General features: G+C 38.3%; 4 protein-coding genes across 4 annotated transcripts; all 4 read left to right on the forward strand.

Moving 5' to 3' along the window:
• The first annotated feature begins 236 nt into the window (after positions 1-236).
• On the forward strand, positions 237-2143 carry BNAC06G32240D (protein PIN-LIKES 2). Its single transcript, XM_013847311.3, has one exon. The coding sequence runs from the start codon at positions 587-589 to the stop codon at positions 1952-1954; it is 1368 nt and encodes a 455-aa protein (XP_013702765.1). The 5' UTR covers positions 237-586; the 3' UTR covers positions 1955-2143.
• A 2841-nt stretch (positions 2144-4984) lies between these two features.
• BNAC06G32250D lies at positions 4985-7959 on the forward strand. The gene is made up of 9 exons (XM_013843270.3): positions 4985-5321; positions 5645-5826; positions 5906-6087; positions 6174-6458; positions 6552-6610; positions 6691-6727; positions 6818-6889; positions 6983-7304; positions 7388-7959. The coding sequence occupies exons 1-9, from the start codon at positions 5192-5194 to the stop codon at positions 7799-7801; spliced, it is 1683 nt and encodes a 560-aa protein (XP_013698724.1). The 5' UTR covers positions 4985-5191; the 3' UTR covers positions 7802-7959.
• Positions 7960-9133: 1174 nt separating this feature from the next.
• On the forward strand, positions 9134-9644 carry LOC106403355 (kunitz trypsin inhibitor 6-like). The gene is made up of 2 exons (XM_048759953.1): positions 9134-9293; positions 9349-9644. The coding sequence occupies exons 1-2, from the start codon at positions 9134-9136 to the stop codon at positions 9642-9644; spliced, it is 456 nt and encodes a 151-aa protein (XP_048615910.1).
• A 10589-nt stretch (positions 9645-20233) lies between these two features.
• Positions 20234-22675, forward strand: LOC106404569 (protein DETOXIFICATION 14). Its single transcript, XM_048761337.1, has 7 exons — positions 20234-20636; positions 20774-21318; positions 21404-21490; positions 21572-21628; positions 21714-21952; positions 22035-22240; positions 22345-22675. The coding sequence occupies exons 1-7, from the start codon at positions 20379-20381 to the stop codon at positions 22426-22428; spliced, it is 1476 nt and encodes a 491-aa protein (XP_048617294.1). The 5' UTR covers positions 20234-20378; the 3' UTR covers positions 22429-22675.
• The last annotated feature ends 108 nt before the right edge of the window (positions 22676-22783 follow it).

Raw genomic sequence — 22783 nt, forward strand, 5'->3', positions numbered from 1 at the left:
TTGAAGTTGAGAAAAAAAAAAAAAAAAAACATAACTGCATTTCAATCATTTGTGAAAAATGTCCCTTCGTGAAATGGAGGGAATATTAGATTGGCGCATTTCAGATAACCGGCTTTTGAGGGCCTACTGATTTATCAATGAAACCCTTTTTGGGCTTCTTTTCTTTTCCCCTATTACCTCTAAAGCCCAATACAAATCTTTGTGACGTGTATATAGCTTCAAATCTCACTTATCTTCTTCCCACCCCACGTGATAACCATAAAATTGTTCAGACAAGACTGAATCTGAAATAAAAAAAAAATTATACACCAATAATCGATATAGCGTGGATGGTTCATCTCACCTCTCAATCTTGTCGTCTTCTCCAATGACACCTTCCATGTGATAAACCTCCAGGTGTTCTCCCTGCCCAAACCATCTTCCCAGTTGTGTCCTAATCAAACTTGTGTTCTGTATCAGATAGGTCACTGTTGTGTTTCAGTTTGGTCACCCTCTTGTGTTTTTCTTTCTCCTGTCGTTGACTACAATCTTCACACGGTCAACGCTGAGACCAAAGACTCATTTTCCAGGTAACTTTGGATCCAAGATGTCTGGGAACAGTGTTAGCTCTAGGGTTGAGGATATCCTCAGTGGTATCGTCCCTCTGATGAAACTCATCTCCTTAACCGTGATCGGTCTCCTTCTCGCTCACCCTAAAACACAACTAGTCCCGAGAGCCACCTTTCGCCTCTTAAGCAAACTCGTCTTCGCTCTGTTCCTACCTTGCTTGATCTTCACCGAGCTAGGAGAAAGCATCACCTTAGACAACATCCTCCGCTGGTGGTTTATTCCGGTTAACGTCCTCCTCAGCACAATCATAGGCTCCTTTATAGGATACATAGTCGTTCTCATATGCCGACCTCCTCCAGAGTTCACCAGAGTCACAATCGTCATGACCGCCTTCGGCAACACGGGGAACCTCTTGCTAGCGATTGTCAGCTCCGTGTGTCACTCCAAGAACAACCCGTTCGGGTCGGGTTGTCACTCGAGAGGAGTTTCTTATGTCTCGTTTGCGCAGTGGGTGGCTGTGATACTTGTGTACACCGTTGTGTATCACATGATGGAGCCGCCTCTGGAGTATTACGAGGTTGTTGAGGATGAAGGTGGGGTTGAGATTGAGGAGATCGCCGTGGCTAATTCTAATGATGTTAGTAGACCTCTTCTGGTCGAAGCTGAGTGGCCAGGGATCGAGGAGAAAGAGACTGAACATTGCAAGACACCGTTCATTGCGAGAGTCTTTAATAGCATCTCGAGTTACTCGCAGACTTCTTTCCCTGAAGTTGTTGATCTCATGGGTGAGACAGGAGGTGAGAGTTCCAGCCCGAGGTCGCTTCAGTGCTTAGCTGAGCCGAGAGTTATCAGGAGGATGAGAGTCGTGGCTGAACAGACTCCGGTTAAACACATACTCCAACCACCAACGATAGCTTCTTTACTAGCCATCGTTGTTGGATCAGTACCTCAGCTGAAGAACATTGTCTTCGGGTACGAAGCTCCGCTCTCTTTTATCACAGATAGTTTGAATATTATGGCGAGTGCGATGGTTCCTTCTGTGATGCTTGTTCTCGGTGGTATGCTCTCCGAGGGACCGAGAGAATCAACTCTTGGGCTACGTACCACGGTCGGTATAACCGTTGCGAGACTCCTTGTGCTTCCTCTAGTTGGGATAGGGATTGTGATGTCAGCTGATAAGCTTGGTCTTATCTCCCCTGATCCGATGTTTAAGTTCGTGCTTCTATTGCAGTATTCGACTCCGAGTGCTATTTTGCTTGGAGCTATAGCGAGTCTGAGGGGTTATGCGGTTAGAGAGGCCTCTGCGCTTCTGTTTTGGCAGCATGTCTTTGCGTTGCTGTCTCTTACGTTCTATATTATTGTCTTCTTCAAGCTCACCGTTGATAATGTCCAAGGTGTCCCATAAATAAAGAGAGGAAATGGTTTTTTTTATTTGTGTGTTGTTGGTGAATAAGGTGACCCACTTGAAAAATTATTTGATGTATTGTATGGTCCCGGCAATTCATTGTTTAAGAAGTAAAGCACTCGTACTAGAAATGGCATGAACCGTTATAAGTTACACAAAGATCTATCTTACAGGTGAAATGTTTTTGAAGTTGATTCGAATGAAACTATCTTAACTATGATATGGTGAAAAGATAAGAGTTCTAAAATAATTGTCAGTTGAATGCATCACACTTGTATTGTTACTGAAAATGTAAAGTTCTAATATTTTTGAATGTTTTCAATATATGTATAGATCCTTGAATTTTGAAAAAAAAAGTTATACAAGTTCTTAAGAAATGTTTATGCCCCCAAATTCTCAGATCCGGCCTTAAACACCCGTTTGGCTTTTGCGGTCGCTGGCTCCAACACTCTTAGTGCTTCTTCTCTGTAAGTCGGATGTCGTAGTGTTGGAACGCAGCGTCAAGAGGCTTTTGCATTTAGCAAACCAGTAAAGAAACCTCATGCCGGGTAACATATGGCACAAACTCTTTCATTGCCTAGAGTTGTGAATCAATATTGATCACTGCATCCTTCAACCTACCAACCTTTGTAGAAAGATATGTGCTTGTTATTGGATAAAGCGACCAAAAATGTCTCTCTACTTCATGTAAAAAGAGAAAATGAAGCGGAATGTTAACGATATAAATTGAATGTTGAATAACTATCACCATCGTACATGGTCTAATAGTCTTCATGCCCACTTTCTTTTGTTTGGAGCAATATCTTCATGCCCACTTTAGTTCTTTGGGAAAAGAGTTACAAACAAAAGGGCTAATGGGCCATATTTCATAAACCAATGGGCTTTTCGTTATGAAATGTTTTTCAAGTTGCTTCCAGTGCAATTTGTCAAGAATCAATGTCGGCAGCCATATCCCCCCTTCAACAAGGGGGTATTCGTTTGCATGTTGCAGATTTCATTTTTAATCTCAATCTTTTTACTAGAAAGTAGACAATATTCACGTATGAACTATGACGAATATAATCTATATACGAATTATCAGTGTAAACATTCAGAGATCAGTTCTCATTTAATTTTCACATTCGTTCATTTGTAAATCCATACAAATACAATCGCTTAGATCTGCAATAAAGATTGGTAGAGAAGATAATAAGAGAATTGAATAATAGCACTTTCTAACTTTCTACTACGGGAGGATATAATAACATGTTATGGGCATTTTTTGTCACGGAGCAATAAAGATGCATCTCGAATTTTTAAAAAAGATTTCACACAATTTGGGTCACATGATCCTTTCACATGCTTCTTCATGCATGTTGAGCCATCTTGACTCAACCAGATCACTCATTCTAATGGCATGTTAACATAAATAACAACCAAACATATATGAGTCTATTGTATAGGATTTTACTTTATTATAAGAGAAGTCTAATGCACTATATTAAAAACTAAAAAGGATAAAGTTATAGTAATATACTACTATATATGTAAACTTCTTTCGGTTTTCTATATTAAAGATAAAAGTAGAGACGTGCGTCAAATACCAAACACCACCGATACCACATTAAAGTGATTTAGGTTATTAGGTATAAAATTGTAGTCAGCTTTTTTGTACTGTATCTCTCTATGCTTGATCTAAAAATATCTTAAGATAGTTATATAAAAATGAAGGCATTAGAGTGGACAACTTTATTAGTTTCTATTTCCCATTCACTATCGAGAAAAAAGCTTGCCGTCACTACGAAGAGTCTAAAAAGTCTTGAGATCCCATAACCTTGACCGCAAGTTATGGTAATTCAAAGTCGTAAAGAGAGGGCCAAAAAGGAAATATTATTTTAACAATAATACTATACTAACAATAAATTTTTGAAAATTCCCTGAAAATTATGTATTGACAATTTTCATCACGTAACTCTTTGAAAAGTAATGAATTTATTACGTGATTACTAGGAAGTTGTTTTTTATTTCTTTTTGCCATAAAAAAATGGAATACTAGGAACTTGTTTGGTAAATTACATATACACATGGTTCTTGAATTAATTGGGCATTCATTACGTGATTACTAAGAACTTGTTTGGCAAACGTGATTACTAAGAACTTGTTTGGCAAATTACACATACACGCGGTATAGTCAAAAGCAAAACACATGGTTTCTTGAATTAATTGGTCACACACGCCAATCAATGTACCGTCCGATCTAAAGGTCACACGTGGTTACAGAAACATAACGCCACTGGAGACACCGAGAGGGGCCGCAACCAACACGTCAGACCCCATGGACTGACTCTCAAGTCATTTATGGGACCCACTGGATAAATCAGTGTGCCTAATCAATTAAATTACCTTTATTACACAACCTTAATTCTCAAACAAACACATGCGGTGCTTTTTTAGGTGTGCACCAACAAAATAAAGAAAGCATTAGTTGTTGATTTCGTTAAAAAAATAAACTAATTTTATTGACACACAATTTTATATTTTTCTACAGGCTAATTAATTAATTAATTTAGGATAGATAACTATAGAAAATTCATCATCACATTCGTTTTACAACTTTTGACAATCTTTGGATAATTCTATTGACAACCCTTAACTTTTAACTAAAATAACAAAATAAATATATAAAACTATAGCAAATAAATTATTGCATATTGTGATATACATTGAAAAGATTGCATTTAAACGATACTCTCAAAATAAAGCTTAATCGCTAACAAATTTTAAGATAAACTCAACAATATGCTTCCAAATTAGGAACTAACAACTCCTTAATCTCACCAAGTTTGTTACACTTAAAACACCAACTAAAATCCATCACCTGACTACGTTTTTTTTAAATTTAATTATTAATCACAAGCATATATTTTTAGTATATAAAGTGTGTGCGTGTGAAAAGCGTATATAAAAAAAAAGAGGAAGAAGGCAAGTGTGAAAATAAGAAAAGTAGTAAAGGACAATAAGAGTAAGCAAAGGTGGCCTAATAAATAAAGAAGCACCTCTCTCTTCCTCCTTTTTTCACTTTCCCCCATCAAAAGGCGCATCAACAAGCATAGCGCGGGGATAAAATCTCTCTTCAGACACCCGGCAAAGCTTCGACAATGGCGGCCTTTCTCATCTGAAGAGAAACCATTCTTTTCATTTCTCTACGCTCTCTCTCTCTCTCATGCCTCGAAACGACGTAGCTTCTCAGTGAGGAAGATGATGAACTTGTTTGTCTTCTCTGCTTTGTTTGCTTTTTGTTTCGTTTCTCTTCCGTCTTCCGTCGCTCTATCACGTGATTCATCATCCTCTGCCGCCGCCGCACAGGATCCGCTTAAGCTCATACTAGGTTTCTTCCCTCTCTGTTTTTTCCTCTGTTTCACGTTTTCGTTTCTTGATTTATTTTTGCTGTTACGTTCTCTGTAATGTCATCTAGGTTTCTGGGTTTACCTTGTTGAATCAAAAGCTTTGATCTTTTTCAAGTTTCCCATTATCTGTGATCTGTTGTTTAGTGTCGGTTCCAGTTCATGTGAATGCTTCCAATGCTATGTGTCAAAGTCATTGTCTTTGGCAAGATTATCAATCAAAGCTTGAAACTTGTGATGAAGTTTGTAACTTTTTGTTTTGTTGGGTGACAAGACAATTCTGATCATGTGAAGTTTTTACTCACAGGATCACCTAATTTTGGATCATGGAAAGGAGTAATCTCAGCGGAATCGTTAGCACCAGGACCTTCAGCTGATTTTTCTGATTACCTCGTCTTGGCAGCTCACAGAACCAAGAGACCTGACATTCTCAGAGCCTTTAAGCCATACCTTGGAGGCTGGAACATCACCAACAATCACTACTGGGCTGTAAGTCTCTTGTTCTTCTTCGTTTGTTGATTTGTTTGAGTTATAGGATCTGTAGTAATGAAAGGCCATGTTCTTGCAGTCTGTTGGATTCACAGGTGCTCCTGGTTTCATCCTAGCTGCTGTCTGGATCTTATCTTTCGGCTCTCTTCTTGTTGTATATCATTGCTTCAAATGGAGGGTATGCGAGAAAGCTAAAGGATCGTCATACAATTCAAGAAGAATCTGTCTCATCTTGCTGATAGTTTTCACCTCTGCTGCTGCGTAATAATAATCTCAACCCTTTCCCCATCATTCTCTTTTGTTTGTGTTTTGTTCTTGAGATTGAGTTGGTGTTTTCTTTTTGACAGGGTGGGATGCATTCTTCTGTCTGTTGGACAGAATAAGTTTCATACCGAAGCTTTGGATACTCTTAAGTTTGTGGTAAACCAATCAGACTACACCGTGGGGATCTTACGGAACGTGACTCAGTATCTCTCCCTTGCTAAAACGATTAACGTGACGAGCATTTCCGTTTCATCTAATGTATTGGGTGAGATCGAGAAGCTAAACGTCAATCTGAAAGCTGCAGCAGAGACGATAGAAGAGAAAACAAGAGATAATGCCGCTAAGATTAAGAGAGTTTTCTATGCTGTGTAGGTTTCCCGCTGAACCTTGTAGTATTATGAACTGAATGGTATTCTAAAGTATAAAAGACTAACTCTGTATATGTATGTACTTTTTTTCAGGAGATCGGCTTTGATCACGGTGGCTACTGTGATGCTCATCCTCTCTTTTCTTGGTCTTTGTAAGTCCAGTTCATGTTCTTACGGTTCTTCATTTGGTTTAGCTGTGACATCCACTTGACTGTTCTCTGCTTTATTACAGTGCTTTCTGTCCTCCGCCATCAACACGCTATTCACATGTGAGCCCTTTGAACATCTTCTTTTTCTTTACTCTCTAGTGTTTTAATAGAAATGTTGATCTGACTCATGTTGATGGGTATGGTGATTAGATTCGTTGTGAGCGGGTGGATACTGGTGGCTGTTACATTTGTTCTCTGTGGAGTCTTTCTCATCCTAAACAAGTAAAGATCTAAAACTGTTCAATTGTTTGTTTTTTTTCAGTGGTAGACTTGCAAATGTAGTTAACTAAACGTCATTGTTTTGTGCGTGTTCAGTGCAATTTCAGATACGTGTGTAGCCATGAAGGAATGGGTTGATCACCCTCACGCAGAGACAGCACTAAGCAGCATCCTCCCATGCGTCGACGAGCAAACAACAAACAAAACTCTCACTCAGAGCAAACTCGTCATCAACAGCATCGTCACCGTCGTGAACACCTTCGTCTACGCCTACGCCAACACAAACCCATCACCAGGTCAAAATTTCTATTACAATCAATCTGGTCCCCCGATGCCTCCTCTTTGCAGCCCCTTCGATGCCAACATGGAAGACCGCGAGTGCGGCTCCTGGGAACTGTCAATAGGAAACGCATCATCGGTACTTACTCAAACCTTAATGTATTCAACTAAACACCCACAAAGTCCAAGGCATGTCTTAATGATCTTCTTGTTCTTGTTTAGGTGTGGGAGAGTTACGTATGCGAGGTGACGGAATCCAATATCTGCACAACGGTGGGGAGAGTGACGCCTGATGCATACAAGCAGCTGGTGGCGGCTGTGAACGAGAGCTACGCTTTGGCGCATTACACGCCGCCGCTGCTTAGCTTTAGGGATTGCAACTTTGTGAGGGATACGTTTGAGAGTATTACATCGGACTACTGTCCGCCGTTGGAGCGTAATCTGAGGGTTGTGAACGCGGGTCTGGGGATGATCTCTGTTGGAGTGTTGCTGTGTTTGGTGCTGTGGGTATTCTATGCGAACCGCCCCCAAAGGGAGGAAGTGTTTGCGGGTCCACACCGGCCTCGAGTAAAAGATCTTGGATCTGGTAACGGCTTGGAAAATGGTCACTCAGGTGATGAAACTAAGATCGTGTAGTATACAGGTATAGATATAGGTAGAATCAATTATATGTTGTATTTTTATATAACAAGAATAGATAATAAAAAGTCATTGTGTAGCGTTCATGTAATATTAGTAAGTAAGAAGAGACTAGAAGTGGAGCGAAGTTTCACTTTCTGGCTTTTGTATCCTTATTTGGGTTACTTGCAAATCTTGTATCCTTGTCTTCCACGCATTGCATTACTCCTCCCAGTATACACCATTCCCACAACACGCATTCGAAACATCTTGTAAACCCTTTTAATCAAAAGTTAAATCAAACTAGATTTTGATCCAATGGTTTTGTTCACTTGGGTTAACATTGCGTACACACAGGTGATTGAAGATGTCAGTTGGAACCAAAAAACTGGATTTGATTCAATGGTTATAGACTCTCAGTCCTCTCCTTAGGCAACTTCAATTCCTGACCAGGGTTTTATGAGCTGTGATTATATGTTAATTAGTTGTGTAATGAAAACATATCTAATCATGGTAGTTAATCATTCCATTGACTTTCACTCTCCCAAGAGATAAATGTGTATAAAAAATAATCAAATATTAGAAATTTACCATATACTGAGGTTCCGTTGATAAACTAAATGAATGATGTAATACATCTAAGGTCGGAATGTGAATGGAACCATATACTGAGGCATGTTCAAGAGTTGACCAACAGCAAAAACAAAGAACGTTCAGTCCTCCACATCATTTTCCTATCAATGGCGTTGACTAAGAGTCTAAGAACCACTCGTAATCTTCAGCTGATAAGGGAAAACAAAACGAATGATTATGAGAGAAAAATACAGACTATGTATAATTAAGCTCACCTGAAGCGTGTTCAATATGTTAATAAGAAGAGAGCTTTGAATGAGATTCATTTGTAATCTTTATCCAGGTCGGAAGAGCACCATTAACCTTTGTTGTTTAAGGGGTGCTTAGCAATTTTTTAATTAAAAAAAAAAGAAAGAGAAGAAGAAGAAGCATGCTTAATTAGACGTCACAAGCTGCTGTTGCTTGCACTGTTCGCGGATTCCACTTACACGTGGCGGTCCGCGATTGATTATTTTTTTAAATTTTTAAATTTTTTTCAGACAAAAAAAAGATTAAATTTTTTTTTAAGCATTCCAGTTAAGCAACTTTAGGGTTAATGATGCTCTAAGAAATAAATAAATGTAAGCACCTTCGGCATGGCGCCGAATATAAAACAAAAGGGTATTATTATTGAACTCAATTATATCCCTAGCCTTATCTCTCTATAAATATACATTAGCTAATTAATCACCAGCAAAACAACACAAGAAATCAGAAAGAAAAAAAAAGAAAAGAAAGATGAAAACAGATGGTGGTGCAATCACAGTCTTCCAGTTGATGATACCTTTCTTGCTTGTTGCGATAAGTGTTGTTGCGGGTCAGAAAGAAACAGTGCTTGATTCTAGGGGAAACCCAGAAAAGGCCAATGCTCGGTATTACTCATTGCCCACAAAGAGTAGTAATGAGCAGTGAACCACTAACAGTTGAACCAGTTATATTTGAATTATCATCAGATGTCGTACGTGTATCCACAGAGCTTAACATCCGGTTTTCACGGCCCAGTCTTTGCCCTGGGTCCAGGTATTGGAGAGTCGAAGATAGCTCAAAAGCTGTAGTCCTTAACGGATCCAAGTCAAGCAATGACAGCACCTTCACCATCCAGAAATTTGGAAAATCTTACAAGTTAGCTTTTGGAAGTGCTGACAAACCAACGGATGTTGGTTTAGAAAGGATACGAATTGAAGATTATAGGTTGATATTGTCCAACAACTCTGGCTTTGCCGTTGCTTTCGCCCGGGCACTGTTTTAATGTTCCGCCTTTTACCGGCTACACTCTTGTATCTTATTTTTCCTGTCTTTTCATGTGATTTTCAACTTCAAATCAAATAAACGTCTGTTTTTTTTCTCTTTTCTTTTGATGTAATGTTTCACTAAGAAAATGGTAATGATAATTAAGAATAATAATTCCAGAAACTCCTTCATATATATCATGAATATCTCCTTCAGTCTTAACAAATTTATTACATATATTTTTCCTTTGCAAGTTTCATAAATATTTATAAGTTCATGTTTTATATATATTACAGAACTTTCATTCAAAGCGCGAGATTTGTTAATTATAGGGTTATGTATTAAAATTTGATAACCTAATACTTTTGTAATTGTGTTGATTTTTATGTATGAAAAATATTTATAGATGTTGAGACATGATTTAAAAATTTGTATATTTGTATTTATAAAAGTTAATTTTATTGTATATTTTTATTTATAAAAATTAATTTTGAAGAGCTTAATTTTTTTTAAAAAGTTTATTGTATTTTTCCGACAAAAGTATTATACTAACATTTTTTATTTATTTTAAACAATTATATTTACAAATATAATACCAAAGATATTTCTCATTACATATTATACTATTTGATAAAAATAAAGACAATGAAAAATGATCAAATATTTCTATGTTACTTTTTTTTTAGAAAATATGGATTTATAATATACTTCTTAAAGAACATATACTTTTTTAAATGCGGTTTTAATATTTAAATATTTTTGTATTGATTAAAAAATAAATTCAAAAGATTTTTAGGAATATTTACTATATAGTTTAGAAAGTTTCGGATGTATTGTTGTAATCAAATCATATAAGTTTTCTAAGACAATGATACGATAGAATTAGATTTACACAAGATGACAATTATTTTGTTGAAAAAATTATACTATTATATTAACATGGTTAAGAGTAATAAAATATAATGAAGAAATCACAACTTACGTCTGTAAACCTTTAGCTTTGCCTATCTGGTTAGTGTCGGGAAATTGTGAACCTGGGATTGGATCGGTGTCACTCCCAGCATTTATACGTAAAAGCGGATGGTTAGATTCATAAAGAAACTTAACATTTTTCTGGCAAAAGAGGAAGATTTTCAGTTATTAGTTATAGTTACCATGTGTTTGTTGGTATCAAGCAAGAATTTACCAGCAAAGTTAATTGCCATTTTTAAGGGAATCGTTTGAGAGTTCCGTTCAATATTCTGATCTGTGGTTCCAAGTATGGTTTCTGTTAAGGGAAGACCTATAAATTGGGCATCAAGAAAAGAGAGGGAATTAAAGGTGCCTTGCGGAAAAAGCAATCGTGTAAATTAATTAACGTAACAAATCAACGAGCTGTGGAGATATTGCTTCTTGTGGGTTAAAGTCTTTTGTCATTTTATCTCATCCAAAGAAATGATCTCACGTGGCTTCAGTGCCTTCGTCGTCGATCCTAATACACGCTTTGTGTGATGGTACCATATCTTACATGGGATGCAGTTCCAATAATTTGTTTGAGAACTCTTGATATCCGTAAACACGATTGAGATCTTTGAACTTTGGAATTATGCATTCTTCAATTTTCTCGCTCTAACTCGGAATGTGAATGGAAACCATATACTGAGGTTCCGTTGATAAGGTGAAGAAGCATGTTCAACAGTTGACCAACAACAATAACAAAGAACGTTCAGTCCGCCACATCATCCTACCAATGCGTTGACTAATTAAGATCGATCCACTCGTAATCTCCACCTGGTAACTACTAAGAAGGGAAAAAAGACAAGAGTGGCAGCCATTTTAAGCTCACCTGAAGTGTGTTCAATACTCTCTCTCTTTTATATCAAGTGTCGTTTTGAATTTGTGCACACAAATTCAAAAAGCAATTAATTTTATATATTTTTTATATAAAAACATAATTATCTATACACCTAACCATATTTCAACCAATAAAAAAATAAATTGTTAAATTTAAAATAGAAAACAATATTTATTTTGTAATAAAAAAAATTCTCTACAACAACATTTAATATGAAAAGTAGGAAATATATATAAGAATATCTCAACGTTGACGGAGAACGATTCGTAATCTTTATCCATGTTGAAACTTGTAAGGAATAAATAAATAAATGTTCTATCTTGTTTGGCAACAAAGTAGGACAGAAAGTTAAGGTAGCGAAGAAAAAAATTCTGGGTATAAATAAAGAGGGTGGAATAGCTATGTATCTGGGACTCCCGGAGAAAATTTGTGGATCAAAGCGACAAGCCTTTGCTTTCATCAGAGATCGGCTCACTCGCATCAATTCATGGTCAGCAAAGTTATTCTCTAAAGGCGGCAAGGAAGTTGTTTTAAAATCTGTAGCACAAGCTCTACCCACCTACGTGATGTCTTGCTTCTTTTTACCAAAGGACATCTTAAATAAGCTCCAAGGGGCAACAAAATTCTGGTGGAGTACGAAAGGAAACAATCGCGGTTTGCACTGGATTGCTTGGGAAAAAATATGTGTTCCTTTCGATAAGGGAGGTCTAGGCTTTAGAGATCTCCATAATTTTAATCTGTCCCTCCTTGCAAAACAGCTCTGGAGACTTCTACACCATCCTACCTCTTTACTTGCGCGTGTTCTTAAAGGCAGATACTATCGGCACATTATCCCAATGGAAGTTAAGACCTCAAATTCCCCATCGTATGGGTGGAGAAGTATTTTATCTGCACAAGATCTACTGCGGGAGGGTTTGCGAAAAATGATTGGATCGGGTTATAATACTCGAGTGTGGATTGACCCGTGGATCCCGACCATACCAGCTCGGCCAGCAATAGACAATGGGGTCTATCGGGATCAAGATTTGTTCGTTAATCAACTTATCAACCAATCCTCTAAGCAATGGAGAGTAGAGATACTCGAGCCCTTGATCGATCCAATTGATATCCCTTTGATTCAGAGTATACGGCCCAACCATTGCTTTAGGGACGATGGGTACTGCTGGAACCACTCAAAGTCTGGTTTGTATACAGTGAAGTCGGGGTAGAAGCTTGCAAACCAAATGAAAGAGGATAAATGGGAGGTTGCAGTCACAGAGCCTAGTATCACTCCCCTAAAAGCTATGATCTGGAAGCTACAAGCTCCACGGAAGATCAAACACTTCCTCTGGCAAGTTTTGTCGGAGTGTGTTGCGACATGTAGCCGTCTGGCTGATAGACACTGTTGAACGGATAGATCTTGCCCCAGATGTGGAGACGGCGAGGAATCATTGAACCATCTCCTGTTCCTCTGTCCCCTGGCGCTTCAAACATGGGCACTCTTCGACATTCCATCAGTTCCGGGTTCTTTCCCGAGAGAATCCCTGTATGAGAACTTTGATTACTTACTCCTTCGTGCAAAGCAGAGTGGAACCCCTGATAATATTCTCGCTAGATTCCCTTGGATTGTATGGTTTATATGGAAAGCGAGGAACGAGAAAGTTTTCAATGGCAAGCAAGTCCTCCCGCCAGATACCGTACTACATGCAACCCAGGAGGAAGAGAACTGGCGGGTAGCACAATTAATAGAGAAGAAGGACGCTACAGGAGATTTTCCGTCTTTCGAACGGCGGAAACCTGGAGAACGAGTCACAATTACCAAGATGTCAAGTGGATGCATCCTGGGTGATGAATTCGACGGTTTCTGGAGGAGGTTTTGTCTTTGACCTGGCGCCTGGAACGCATACGTATGGTTCCCTCGGGATGGACCAGGTTCTCTCTCCCATGCATGCAGAGTTTACTGTTTTGCTTAATGCAATGAGATACTCCTTACAGCTTGGGTTTACATTGATGTCCTTTGAATCAGACTGTCTTCAGCTTGTTAAGCTGATCAACGATGAAGAAGATTGACCAGCTATGGCTTCAGAATGAAATGAATTCATCCATATAGTATCATCTTTTACAGATTTTTCAATTTCTTTCATTACTAGAGAGCGTAATGTAAGAGCGGATCTCCTTGCAAAAGGAGCTCGCTCGCAAAACTCTATTTTTTTCCATGAAAACTCTGAAATTTCGGGATGGCTAGCTCAAAAAGCTAACCTGTTCCTTTTGAATTAATAAATCATGGTGTTTGCAGTCAGAAAAAAAAAATGTAAGAAAGCACGTTCTACATGACGAAGAATAGAAAACAAAAGAGGTCTCGAACCCAATTATATTATATTATATCTCTAGCTTTTATCTATAAAAATACATTAGCTAATCATCAACAACAAAAAAACACAAATCAAGAAATCAGGAAAAAAAATGAAAACAGATGGTGGTGCAACCACGGTCTTACAATTGATGATATCTTTCTTGCTTGTTGCAATAACAGCATCTGGTGTTGTTGGTGATCAGAAAGAACCAGTGCTTGATTTTCAGGGAAGGCTAGTAGCAACCAATGTTAGGTATTTCCTCGGAGTCCAGTTTGGGGACAGAGGAAAGTGGGTTAGCCGTGTCATACAGAGCGGATTCACGTGCCCGGAAGGAGAAGTAATGAGAAAATTACCACTAACATATGACCCAGTAATATTTGAATCATCATCAGATTGTTGAGATGAAGCATAAAGATTAAAGAGAATACTGCAACATTAGAATAATGAATTACACTGCAACATTAGAATAATGAATTACTTCAGGTATGGGTGGAAGATGTACGTGAAACACCAAGTGGAGGAAGTGCGTGAGGTGGCCCAAGCACTAGCCTGAAGTGGAATAAGTGCGTGAAACACCATTTTGGATGGAAGAAGTGCATTATGCACTAGTCTGAGTGGAGGAAGTGCATGACACACCATAGATTAGTTTATCATTTACTCTTGTTACGCAGGATAATGTCTGTGTCTATATATTGAGTGTGTTGTAACACAATTTTAATCAATTTGAATCAAACAAGTTCTTCCCATTCTCTTTCTCTCTCACAACTTGTCATATACTCCCTTATTTTTGTTAAGTCTTTCTCACTAATATTCTCTTTTAATCTCGTAAATAAGTCATTTTCACATGGTATCAGAGCATGAGACCACCACCTGGTATGGAAGGCATGGTTAAACCTGGAAATGTTTTGAGACTAAGAAAAACTATCTACGGTTTGAAGCAATCTCCAAGAGCTTGGTACCATAAGCTGAGCACAACCTTGAATGGGAAAGAGCTGGGATGAAGTGAAAGACTTGTCTCAATCTGCCTCAGACAGAGCTGAGAACTTGAGGATAGTTATGGAAAACATTGGCATTAGAATACCGAGAAGAGAAGCTGAAGTTCAGCCACAATCCACCAACCCATACCCAACCGGAGAAAGGGACCAAGAGGGTCCTGTTAATGAAGTGGCTGGGGAAGATGACCAAGAGGGTCCTATTAATGAAGTTGCTGAGGAAGCTCCTCTTGATCCTGAGGGGGGGAATCAAACTGAGTCACAACCGAACAACACAGCTACTCATGACCAAGAAGAGCAACCAGAAGGATTAGGAGGCAGTGAAGAACAATCTACGGATGTTGAAACTACAACAACTGTCCAACCATTAAGAAGAAGCACTAGGATCAGATATCCTCCATCAAACTGGGTGAACACGAGACTGCACTACAACTCACAAGCCGTGGCACACCCTACTCAAACTCCATGTTCTCTAGTTCAATTCCCTATCAACCACAAAGCCTTCATGACTAGTGTGGACCAAGAATTTATTCCAAGAAACTATGAAGAAGCTATGGAGATAGATGACTGGAGAGACTCAGTGGGAGATGAAATTGGTGCCATGATCAAGAATGAAACCTGGTTTGAGTGTGAACTTCCCAAAGACAAGAAAGCCGTTACAAGCATGCTGCTGTTCACCATCAAATACTTGGCAAATGGGAAGCCGGAGAGGAAGAAAACCAGGCTTGTGGCTAGAGGCTATACACAAGTATATGGAGAAGACTACCTTGAGACATTCGCACCAGTAGCCAAACTCCATACCATCAGGATTCTTTTGTCCATTGCCGTGAACCTAGAGTGGGATCTTTGGCAAATGGATGTCAAGAATGCATTTCTACAAGGGGAGCTTGAAGATGAAGTGTACATGAGACCACCACCTGGTATGGAAGGCATGGTTAAACCTGGAAATGTTTTGAGACTAAGAAAAGCTATCTACGGTTTGAAGCAATCTCCAAGAGCTTGGTACCATAAGCTGAGCACAACCTTGAATGGGAAAGGATTTACAAAATCTGAGGCCGACCATACTCTCTTCACCCTCACAAGCAACCAAGGAATCATTGTCATACTGATCTATGTGGACGACATCATCATCACTGGCAGTGATAAAAATGGGATTGCATCAACAAAAGAGTTCCTCAAGGCAACCTTTGACATTAAAGACTTAGGAGAGCTAAAGTATTTCTTGGGTATTGAGATGTGTAGGTCAAAGGAGGGTATGTTCATGTCCCAAAGAAAGTACACGCTTGATATACTTAAAGAAGCTGGTGATCTAGGAGGAAGAACAGCCAAAACACCATTAGAAGAAGGCTACAAAGTTATGCGTGAGGGGGAGATAGAAGACAAGCCATATGAAGATATGAAACACTATAGAAGAATTGTGGGAAAGCTTATCTATCTAACCATCACAAGGCCGGATGTATGTTTTGCTGTGAACCAAGTCAGTCAACATATGCAAGCGCCAAAGATGTACCATTGGAACATGGTGGAAAGGATTCTGAGATAGCTTAGAGAGGCACCAGGGCAAGGAGTTTGACTAGGCTGCAACAAGAGCACCGAGATAGTTGGGTATTGTGATGCAGACTGGGCTGGAGATAGGAAGGACAGGAGGTCTACTACTGGATACTGTACATTCATTGGAGGTAATCTGGTCACTTGGAAGAGCAAGAAGCAGAAGATAGTTTCATGTTTTAGTGCTGAAGCTGAGTATAGGGCAATGAGAAAACTTACTAGTGAGCTGATTTGGATAAGGAACCTATTGACAGACTTGGGAATTGAAACCAAAGCTCCCATCACCATGCATTGTGATAATCAGGCGGCCATTCATATAGCCTCAAACAATGTGTTCCATGACCGGACCAAACATATTGAAGTGGATTGTCACAAAGTTAGGCAGGCCGTGGAGCAACAGATCATCCTGCCATGTTATACAAGAAGTGAAGAGCAGCTAGCAGATATCTTCACCAAAGCTGCGAGCCAAAAAGTCTGTGAGTTCATTCATTCAAAGCTTGGACTCACGAAACTCTCATCTCATTAATTCTCCCCTTCATGAAGTGTTCTACTCTTTTTCCTTGGCTGGGGTTTTATCCGGCTAAGTTTTTAATGAGGGAATGCTTTATGACTTCCAAGCTTGACTTCTTTCATATGGTCAAGCTTGAGGGAGAGTGTTGAGATGAAGCATAAAGATTAAGGAGAATACTGGAACATTAGAATAATGAATTACACTGCAACATTAGAATAATGAATTACTTGAGGTATGGGTGGAAGATGTACGTGAAACACCAAGTGGAGGAAGTGCATGAGGTGGCCCAAGCACTAGCCTGAAGTGGAATAAGTGCGTGAAACACCATTCTGGATGGAAGAAGTGCATTATGCACTAGTCTGAGTGGAGGAAGTGCATGACACACCATAGATTAGTTTATCATTTACTCTTTACGCAGGATAATGTCTGTGTCTATTTATTGAGTGTGTTGTAACACAATTTTAATCAACTTGAATCAAACAAGTTCTTCCCATTCTCTTTCTCTCTCACAACTTGTCATATACTCCCTTATTTTTGTTAAGTCTTTCTCACTAATATTCTCTTTTAATCTCGTAAATAAGTCATTTTCACACAGATGTCCTAAGTGTATCCACAGAGCTTAACATCAAGTTTGCAAGGCCCAGTCTTTGCGGTGGGTCCGATTATTGGAGAGTCGAAGATAGCTCTTCGCCAATCAAACCAGTAGTCCTTAATGGAACCAAGTCAAGCAATGACAGCACCTTCACCATCCAGAAATTTGGAGGATCTTACAAATTAGTTTTTGGAAGTGCTGACAAACCAACGGATATCGGTCTACAAAAGGTACAATTTCAAGAATTAAGGATGATATTGTCCAACGACTCTGCCTTTACCATTTCTATCTTCCCGGCACAGTTTTAATGTTCCGCCGTTTACCACCGGCTACTCTTATATCTTATCTTTCTGTCTTTTCATGTGATTTTCAACTTCAAATCAAATAAACTTGTGGCTTTTTCTATTTTCTTTTGATGTAATGTTTCGTTTAAAAAAATGGTAATGATAATTAATAATAATAATTCCAGAAACTCCTTCATTTTTATCATGAATCTCTGCTGCCGTAGAAACCATATTTTGAGGAATATATCGATAACTTGTTTGGTTAGGAGAAGGAGGAGAAGAAAACATGTGTGAGGAGGAGGATCAATTTAAATATATATATTATTAACCCTCATGCAATTTAATATTGGTTTGTAGTCAGTTGAACGGAAGGCAAGAGTATTGTTCATGTGTTCAACACTTTCTCTTCAGTGTGACTGAAGCTTGAAGTTGTTCCTAAATTTTCTCTTGCTAACTAAACCGTGCTATATGATTCACTTACGGTCAAAATCTTTCAAAGAATATTATAAAAAGAGAGTTACGCGTTGATGGATTTTTACCTTCGTGTGAATTGAACTATTGACATGGGTTACTTTAGGGGATGAAAACATTAATGATGGTTTGTTCAAAAACAAGTTTTGACTATAAGTGATACTACAAACCGAGAGTATTAATCATTTTGTATAGAGTTATTTCAATTTCTGAAAATAAACTTTTCCTAAAAGTTTGAATGTATCCAAATAAAACCATGCCACTCCTCCCTACTCTGCTACCAGTCTTAACAAATTTATATCAGAATAATTATGAATATGAACTAATTATCCTAATAATATTTGTTGGTAAGAAACAACTTGAACTATTATTGCAATTATAATTGGACCGTATGTGTTATATAGTTGGTATAAAACTATTAATTTTCCTTTGTCGTCGTCATTCATCTCTTCAATATGATAATTTGGATCATAGTTTATTCTCGATTTGATTCATGATTGGTTCAAAAATAAATAAAATAAAGAAAATCAAGTGGAGAGTAGATTCGGAGAGAGTAAAAACATATTCTGTGAAAGAATCAAATATTTCTCCTCCTTTTTAGGGGACACTAAAATCCTAAGAAACATTTCAAATTGATCATCCATCCCCAAATGAAGCGTACAGAATCTCAGTCACCGACGCCGAAGCCACCGATTCTTCTAGCGACGAAGAGGCCGAGGAGCTTGATGGAGAAGCATAGATGCAGTCGAGTGGTTATGTTTATGAGCTCATCATGTCCTTCTTCTGTAACCTTGTTTGTTGTCTTTGTCTCTGTATATATTTGTGTTACGTCGAAACGAAATTGAATTGGGCTGTGGACTTGTTAACATATGCAACCATACCAATTTCAAACATACTCAACCCGAGCTCTAAACGAAACCGAATTCTAACCGAACTAAACCAAAAGAACTTCGGTTATAGTTCATTAACAATTACTCAAAACGAGATTGACATAACCAAATCCGGAAAAATTGTTAAAAATGTCCACCAGTAGATTTGAAAGTGACTTCATGGTTAGTAAGTATGTAAAGCTAATCGGGTTAGATAGAATCTAGCACTACACATATCTAGTATCTGTATATTGTTTACTCGTGTTGTAGATGAACTTACGGATACGGTACAGACTATAACAATGAACGAATCAAATCGCCGAGAAATTTGCCCGTAACTACAAACATTGTATTTACGTATTAAGGGCTTCACTAAACTAATCAACTTTCGATGTTTTTACATCTTTTGATCCTTTTATGTATCAACTAATACATGTTTATACACTTTGGGAGTTAAATACAAAACACAGAAAATCTTGTCATTAGTGTATTTTTAGTATCTTCCTAATATGCTACTAATTAGAAGCCTATGGAACTTTCTGCGGTAGATGAAAGTGTTTTCTTTTTGTTGCTTTTCTGTTCTTTGATTTCTGGAGGAGTAAAAGAATCATAATACGGCAGGCCGCTAAGTTCTAAAAAGAAACACTTTTAAATTTATGGAGAGAGCAATCAGTCATCTTTGAAGAAAACGAGGAGAAAAAGAGTGACGAAACACGCTGAGTAGGTTAATAGAAGAAAAGGACAAATCTTCTTCTGTTGTCTGTCGATGACTATAACGAGACTGAAAAAATAAAGTTGAAAGGTAAAATTGACTGGTTCACAACGTCACATCATGAATATTAACATGAAGAGTTTTTTTTTTTTTTTTTTTTCCACTGCCTAGACGAAGAAGAAACAACCATATGTCACAAAATTTAATCAAATATGCAACTAAACTAATAAAAAATCGTGGACCTGATTTCATACTCCTTTAAGCAAACTACAGTGTACTTAATATAATAACTTTGGTAACAAAACAATAATAATAATAGAAACTTTAACCAATCGTTGCACAGAGATGGTCATTCTTAATTTGGCATCAAATTGGCCCAATTAGATCCAGAGTACGTCTATTGGCGGCTAAACGAAACCGATGTATCTGGAGGTGTAGAATCATAATACGACACTCTGCTGTATCCTAACAAATATAAAATAAACAAAAAAATAAAATACTTATAGATATACTAATATATAAAGTCTGTAGATTTTGATTAAAAAGTATAAACTTTCTCAACAAAAATCTCGAAATCTCCGGAGAGAAAGAAGGGAAGAACGAAAGAATGGATTCTGCGGAGAAGGGTTTGCTCGTCCTCGTCGGAGGCGAAGAAGAGGAAGATGAACAAGTCAACATGAGAGAAGGGTTTTTCCAGGAGATGCGGAGGCTCGGTTACATCGCCGGACCTATGGTCGCCGTGAACTCTTCAATGTATTTTCTTCAAGTCATATCGATCATGATGGTCGGTCATCTCGGCGAGCTTTTCCTCTCCAGCACCGCCATTGCCGTTTCTTTCTGCAGCGTCACGGGTTTCAGCCTCGTCGTACGTCTCTCTTCTTTAACAATGCGTTTAGCTTTGCTCTGTTCTTTGACAATACGTTTAGCTTTGCTCTGTTTCTCTTAACCTCTGTTCTTTAGCTTTGCTCTGTTTCTCTTAACCTCTGTTTTGATTGTTAACAGTTCGGTTTAGCTACTGCGTTGGAGACGTTATGTGGCCAAGCTAACGGAGCCAAACAGTTCGAGAAGCTTGGAGAACACACTTACACAGGGATCTTTGCTCTCTTCATTGTATCCATCCCTTTATCTATCCTCTGGAGTTACATGGGTGAGATACTCTGTTTCATCGGACAAGACCCTCTCGTTTCTCAAGAAGCTGGAAAGTTTGCGACTTGGCTCATACCCGCACTCTTTGCTTACGCTACACTCCAGCCGCTCGTTAGGTTTTTCCAAGCGCAGAGTCTGATTCTGCCGTTGATTATGAGCTCGATCTCTGCTCTTTGTTGCCATGTTGTTCTCTGCTGGTGCTTGGTCTTCAAGTTTGGGCTTGGTAGCCTTGGTGCAGCTCTTGCTATAAGTGTTTCGTATTGGTTGAACGTGATTGTGCTTGGATTGTACATGATGTTTTCTTCTAGCTGTGGAAAGAGCCGTGCGAAGATCTCTATGAATGTGTTTAAAGGAATGAGAGAGTTTTTCCGGTTTGGAGTCCCATCTGCTTCTATGATTTGGTATGAACAAACTCTTTTGACTATTTGTTTTGGTTTTGGTCAACTTTTACATTTGAGTTGACTTGAATCTCTTTGTGTGTATTAGCCTTGAGTGGTGGTCTTTCGAGTTTCTTGTCATGCTCTCTGGGATTTTACCAAACCCAAGGCTAGAAACCTCTGTTCTCTCAGTCTGGTATGTTCCTTCCTTATCTTGTAATGATTTAACAAAACTGTTGTCATACAAACTCAGTTGCATTGCTTCCTTGTGTAACAGTCTATCGACAATATCTACTTTGTACCAAATACCAGAGAGTCTAGGTGCAGCAGCAAGGTTTCTTTCTCGATATTTACATTTTCTTGTATATCTAAATCTCAATCTCAATCTCTCTCTCTCTATATTTCTTCTCTTGTTGCAGTACAAGAGTGGCAAACGAGTTAGGAGCTGGGAACCCAAAGAAAGCTAGAATGGCGGTTTACACAGTGATGGTTATAGCAGGAGTAGAATCAATATTGGTTGGTGCACTAGTCTTTGCTGCAAGAAACGTATTTGGTTACCTCTTCAGCTCTGAACCCGAAGTTGTGGACTACGTTAGATCAATGGCTCCACTGGTTGCTTTATCGGTCATATTCGACGCTCTTCACGCAGTTCTATCAGGTCAGATTCTGATCCTTTTATCATGTTTAAGTCACTAACTAAAAGACTAGTTTAATAAAGTATTGAGGATTAATAATTACAGGTGTGGCTAGAGGATCAGGGAGGCAAGATGTTGGAGCATACGTAAACCTAGCTGCATACTATCTCTTTGGGATACCAACTGCTATCTTATTAGGTTTTATGTTTGAAATGAGAGGAAGAGGACTCTGGATTGGGATCACAGTTGGGTCATTTGTACAAGCTCTTTTGCTTGGTCTTATCGTCAGTCTTACCAACTGGAAACAACAGGTTTGTTAAATTAGTGAAAGTTGCTTTCATTGTTTTAGGTTTAGTCAATTTTTGAGAAAGTGACGTGTATTTAATATATCATATGAATGATAATGTGGGTGCAGGTGAGAAAGGCGAGAGAGAGAGTGATGGGTGAGGAGTTTGAAGAGAAAGACATTGACGAGGAACATGTGGCGATGATCAACTAGAAAATCAAAAGACATATGTTGAGTCAATTTGTCATTTAATGCTGTTTCTTTAATGAAGTAGGTAGATTTTTTTGGTCTTGGTTTGGTTTTTGATTATAGTAATGGGTGCAGGAGTTGAATGTGTGCACACATGCTACGTGCACATGAGTTTTGGCTTCTACTTTGTTCCCATACACACGAGAAGATGTTCTTTTACTCTTTTCTTATAAAAAAGTTTAATAATCATTAATCAAATAATATTTGAGAATATCCAGAATAATATTTAAGGGGTGGAGTTAGAATAATGATTTAGAGTTTAGAGTAATCAAATCATTTTATAATATTATTAATACTGTTTTGAATATTCTTCTTTTTT

This window comes from Brassica napus, chromosome C6, assembly GCF_020379485.1.
Source record: "Brassica napus cultivar Da-Ae chromosome C6, Da-Ae, whole genome shotgun sequence".
Taxonomy (NCBI): domain Eukaryota; kingdom Viridiplantae; phylum Streptophyta; class Magnoliopsida; order Brassicales; family Brassicaceae; genus Brassica; species Brassica napus.

Excerpts from the sequence above, each read along its gene's own strand:
- BNAC06G32240D (XM_013847311.3), top strand. The coding sequence starts at position 587 with ATGTCTGGGAACAGTGTTAGCTCTAGGGTTGAGGATATCCTCAGTGGT.
- BNAC06G32250D (XM_013843270.3), top strand. The coding sequence starts at position 5,192 with ATGATGAACTTGTTTGTCTTCTCTGCTTTGTTTGCTTTTTGTTTCGTT. Across the intron at positions 6,088-6,173 it reads GTTTTCACCTCTGCTGCTGC|GGTGGGATGCATTCTTCTGT; the intron begins GTAATAATAATC and ends TCTTTTTGACAG. Across the intron at positions 6,728-6,817 it reads CATCAACACGCTATTCACAT|ATTCGTTGTGAGCGGGTGGA; the intron begins GTGAGCCCTTTG and ends TATGGTGATTAG.
- LOC106403355 (XM_048759953.1), top strand. The coding sequence starts at position 9,134 with ATGAAAACAGATGGTGGTGCAATCACAGTCTTCCAGTTGATGATACCT. Across the intron at positions 9,294-9,348 it reads CTCATTGCCCACAAAGAGTA|ATGTCGTACGTGTATCCACA; the intron begins GTAATGAGCAGT and ends AATTATCATCAG.
- LOC106404569 (XM_048761337.1), top strand. The coding sequence starts at position 20,379 with ATGGATTCTGCGGAGAAGGGTTTGCTCGTCCTCGTCGGAGGCGAAGAA. Across the intron at positions 21,319-21,403 it reads CCATCTGCTTCTATGATTTG|CCTTGAGTGGTGGTCTTTCG; the intron begins GTATGAACAAAC and ends TGTGTGTATTAG. Across the intron at positions 21,953-22,034 it reads TCTTCACGCAGTTCTATCAG|GTGTGGCTAGAGGATCAGGG; the intron begins GTCAGATTCTGA and ends TAATAATTACAG.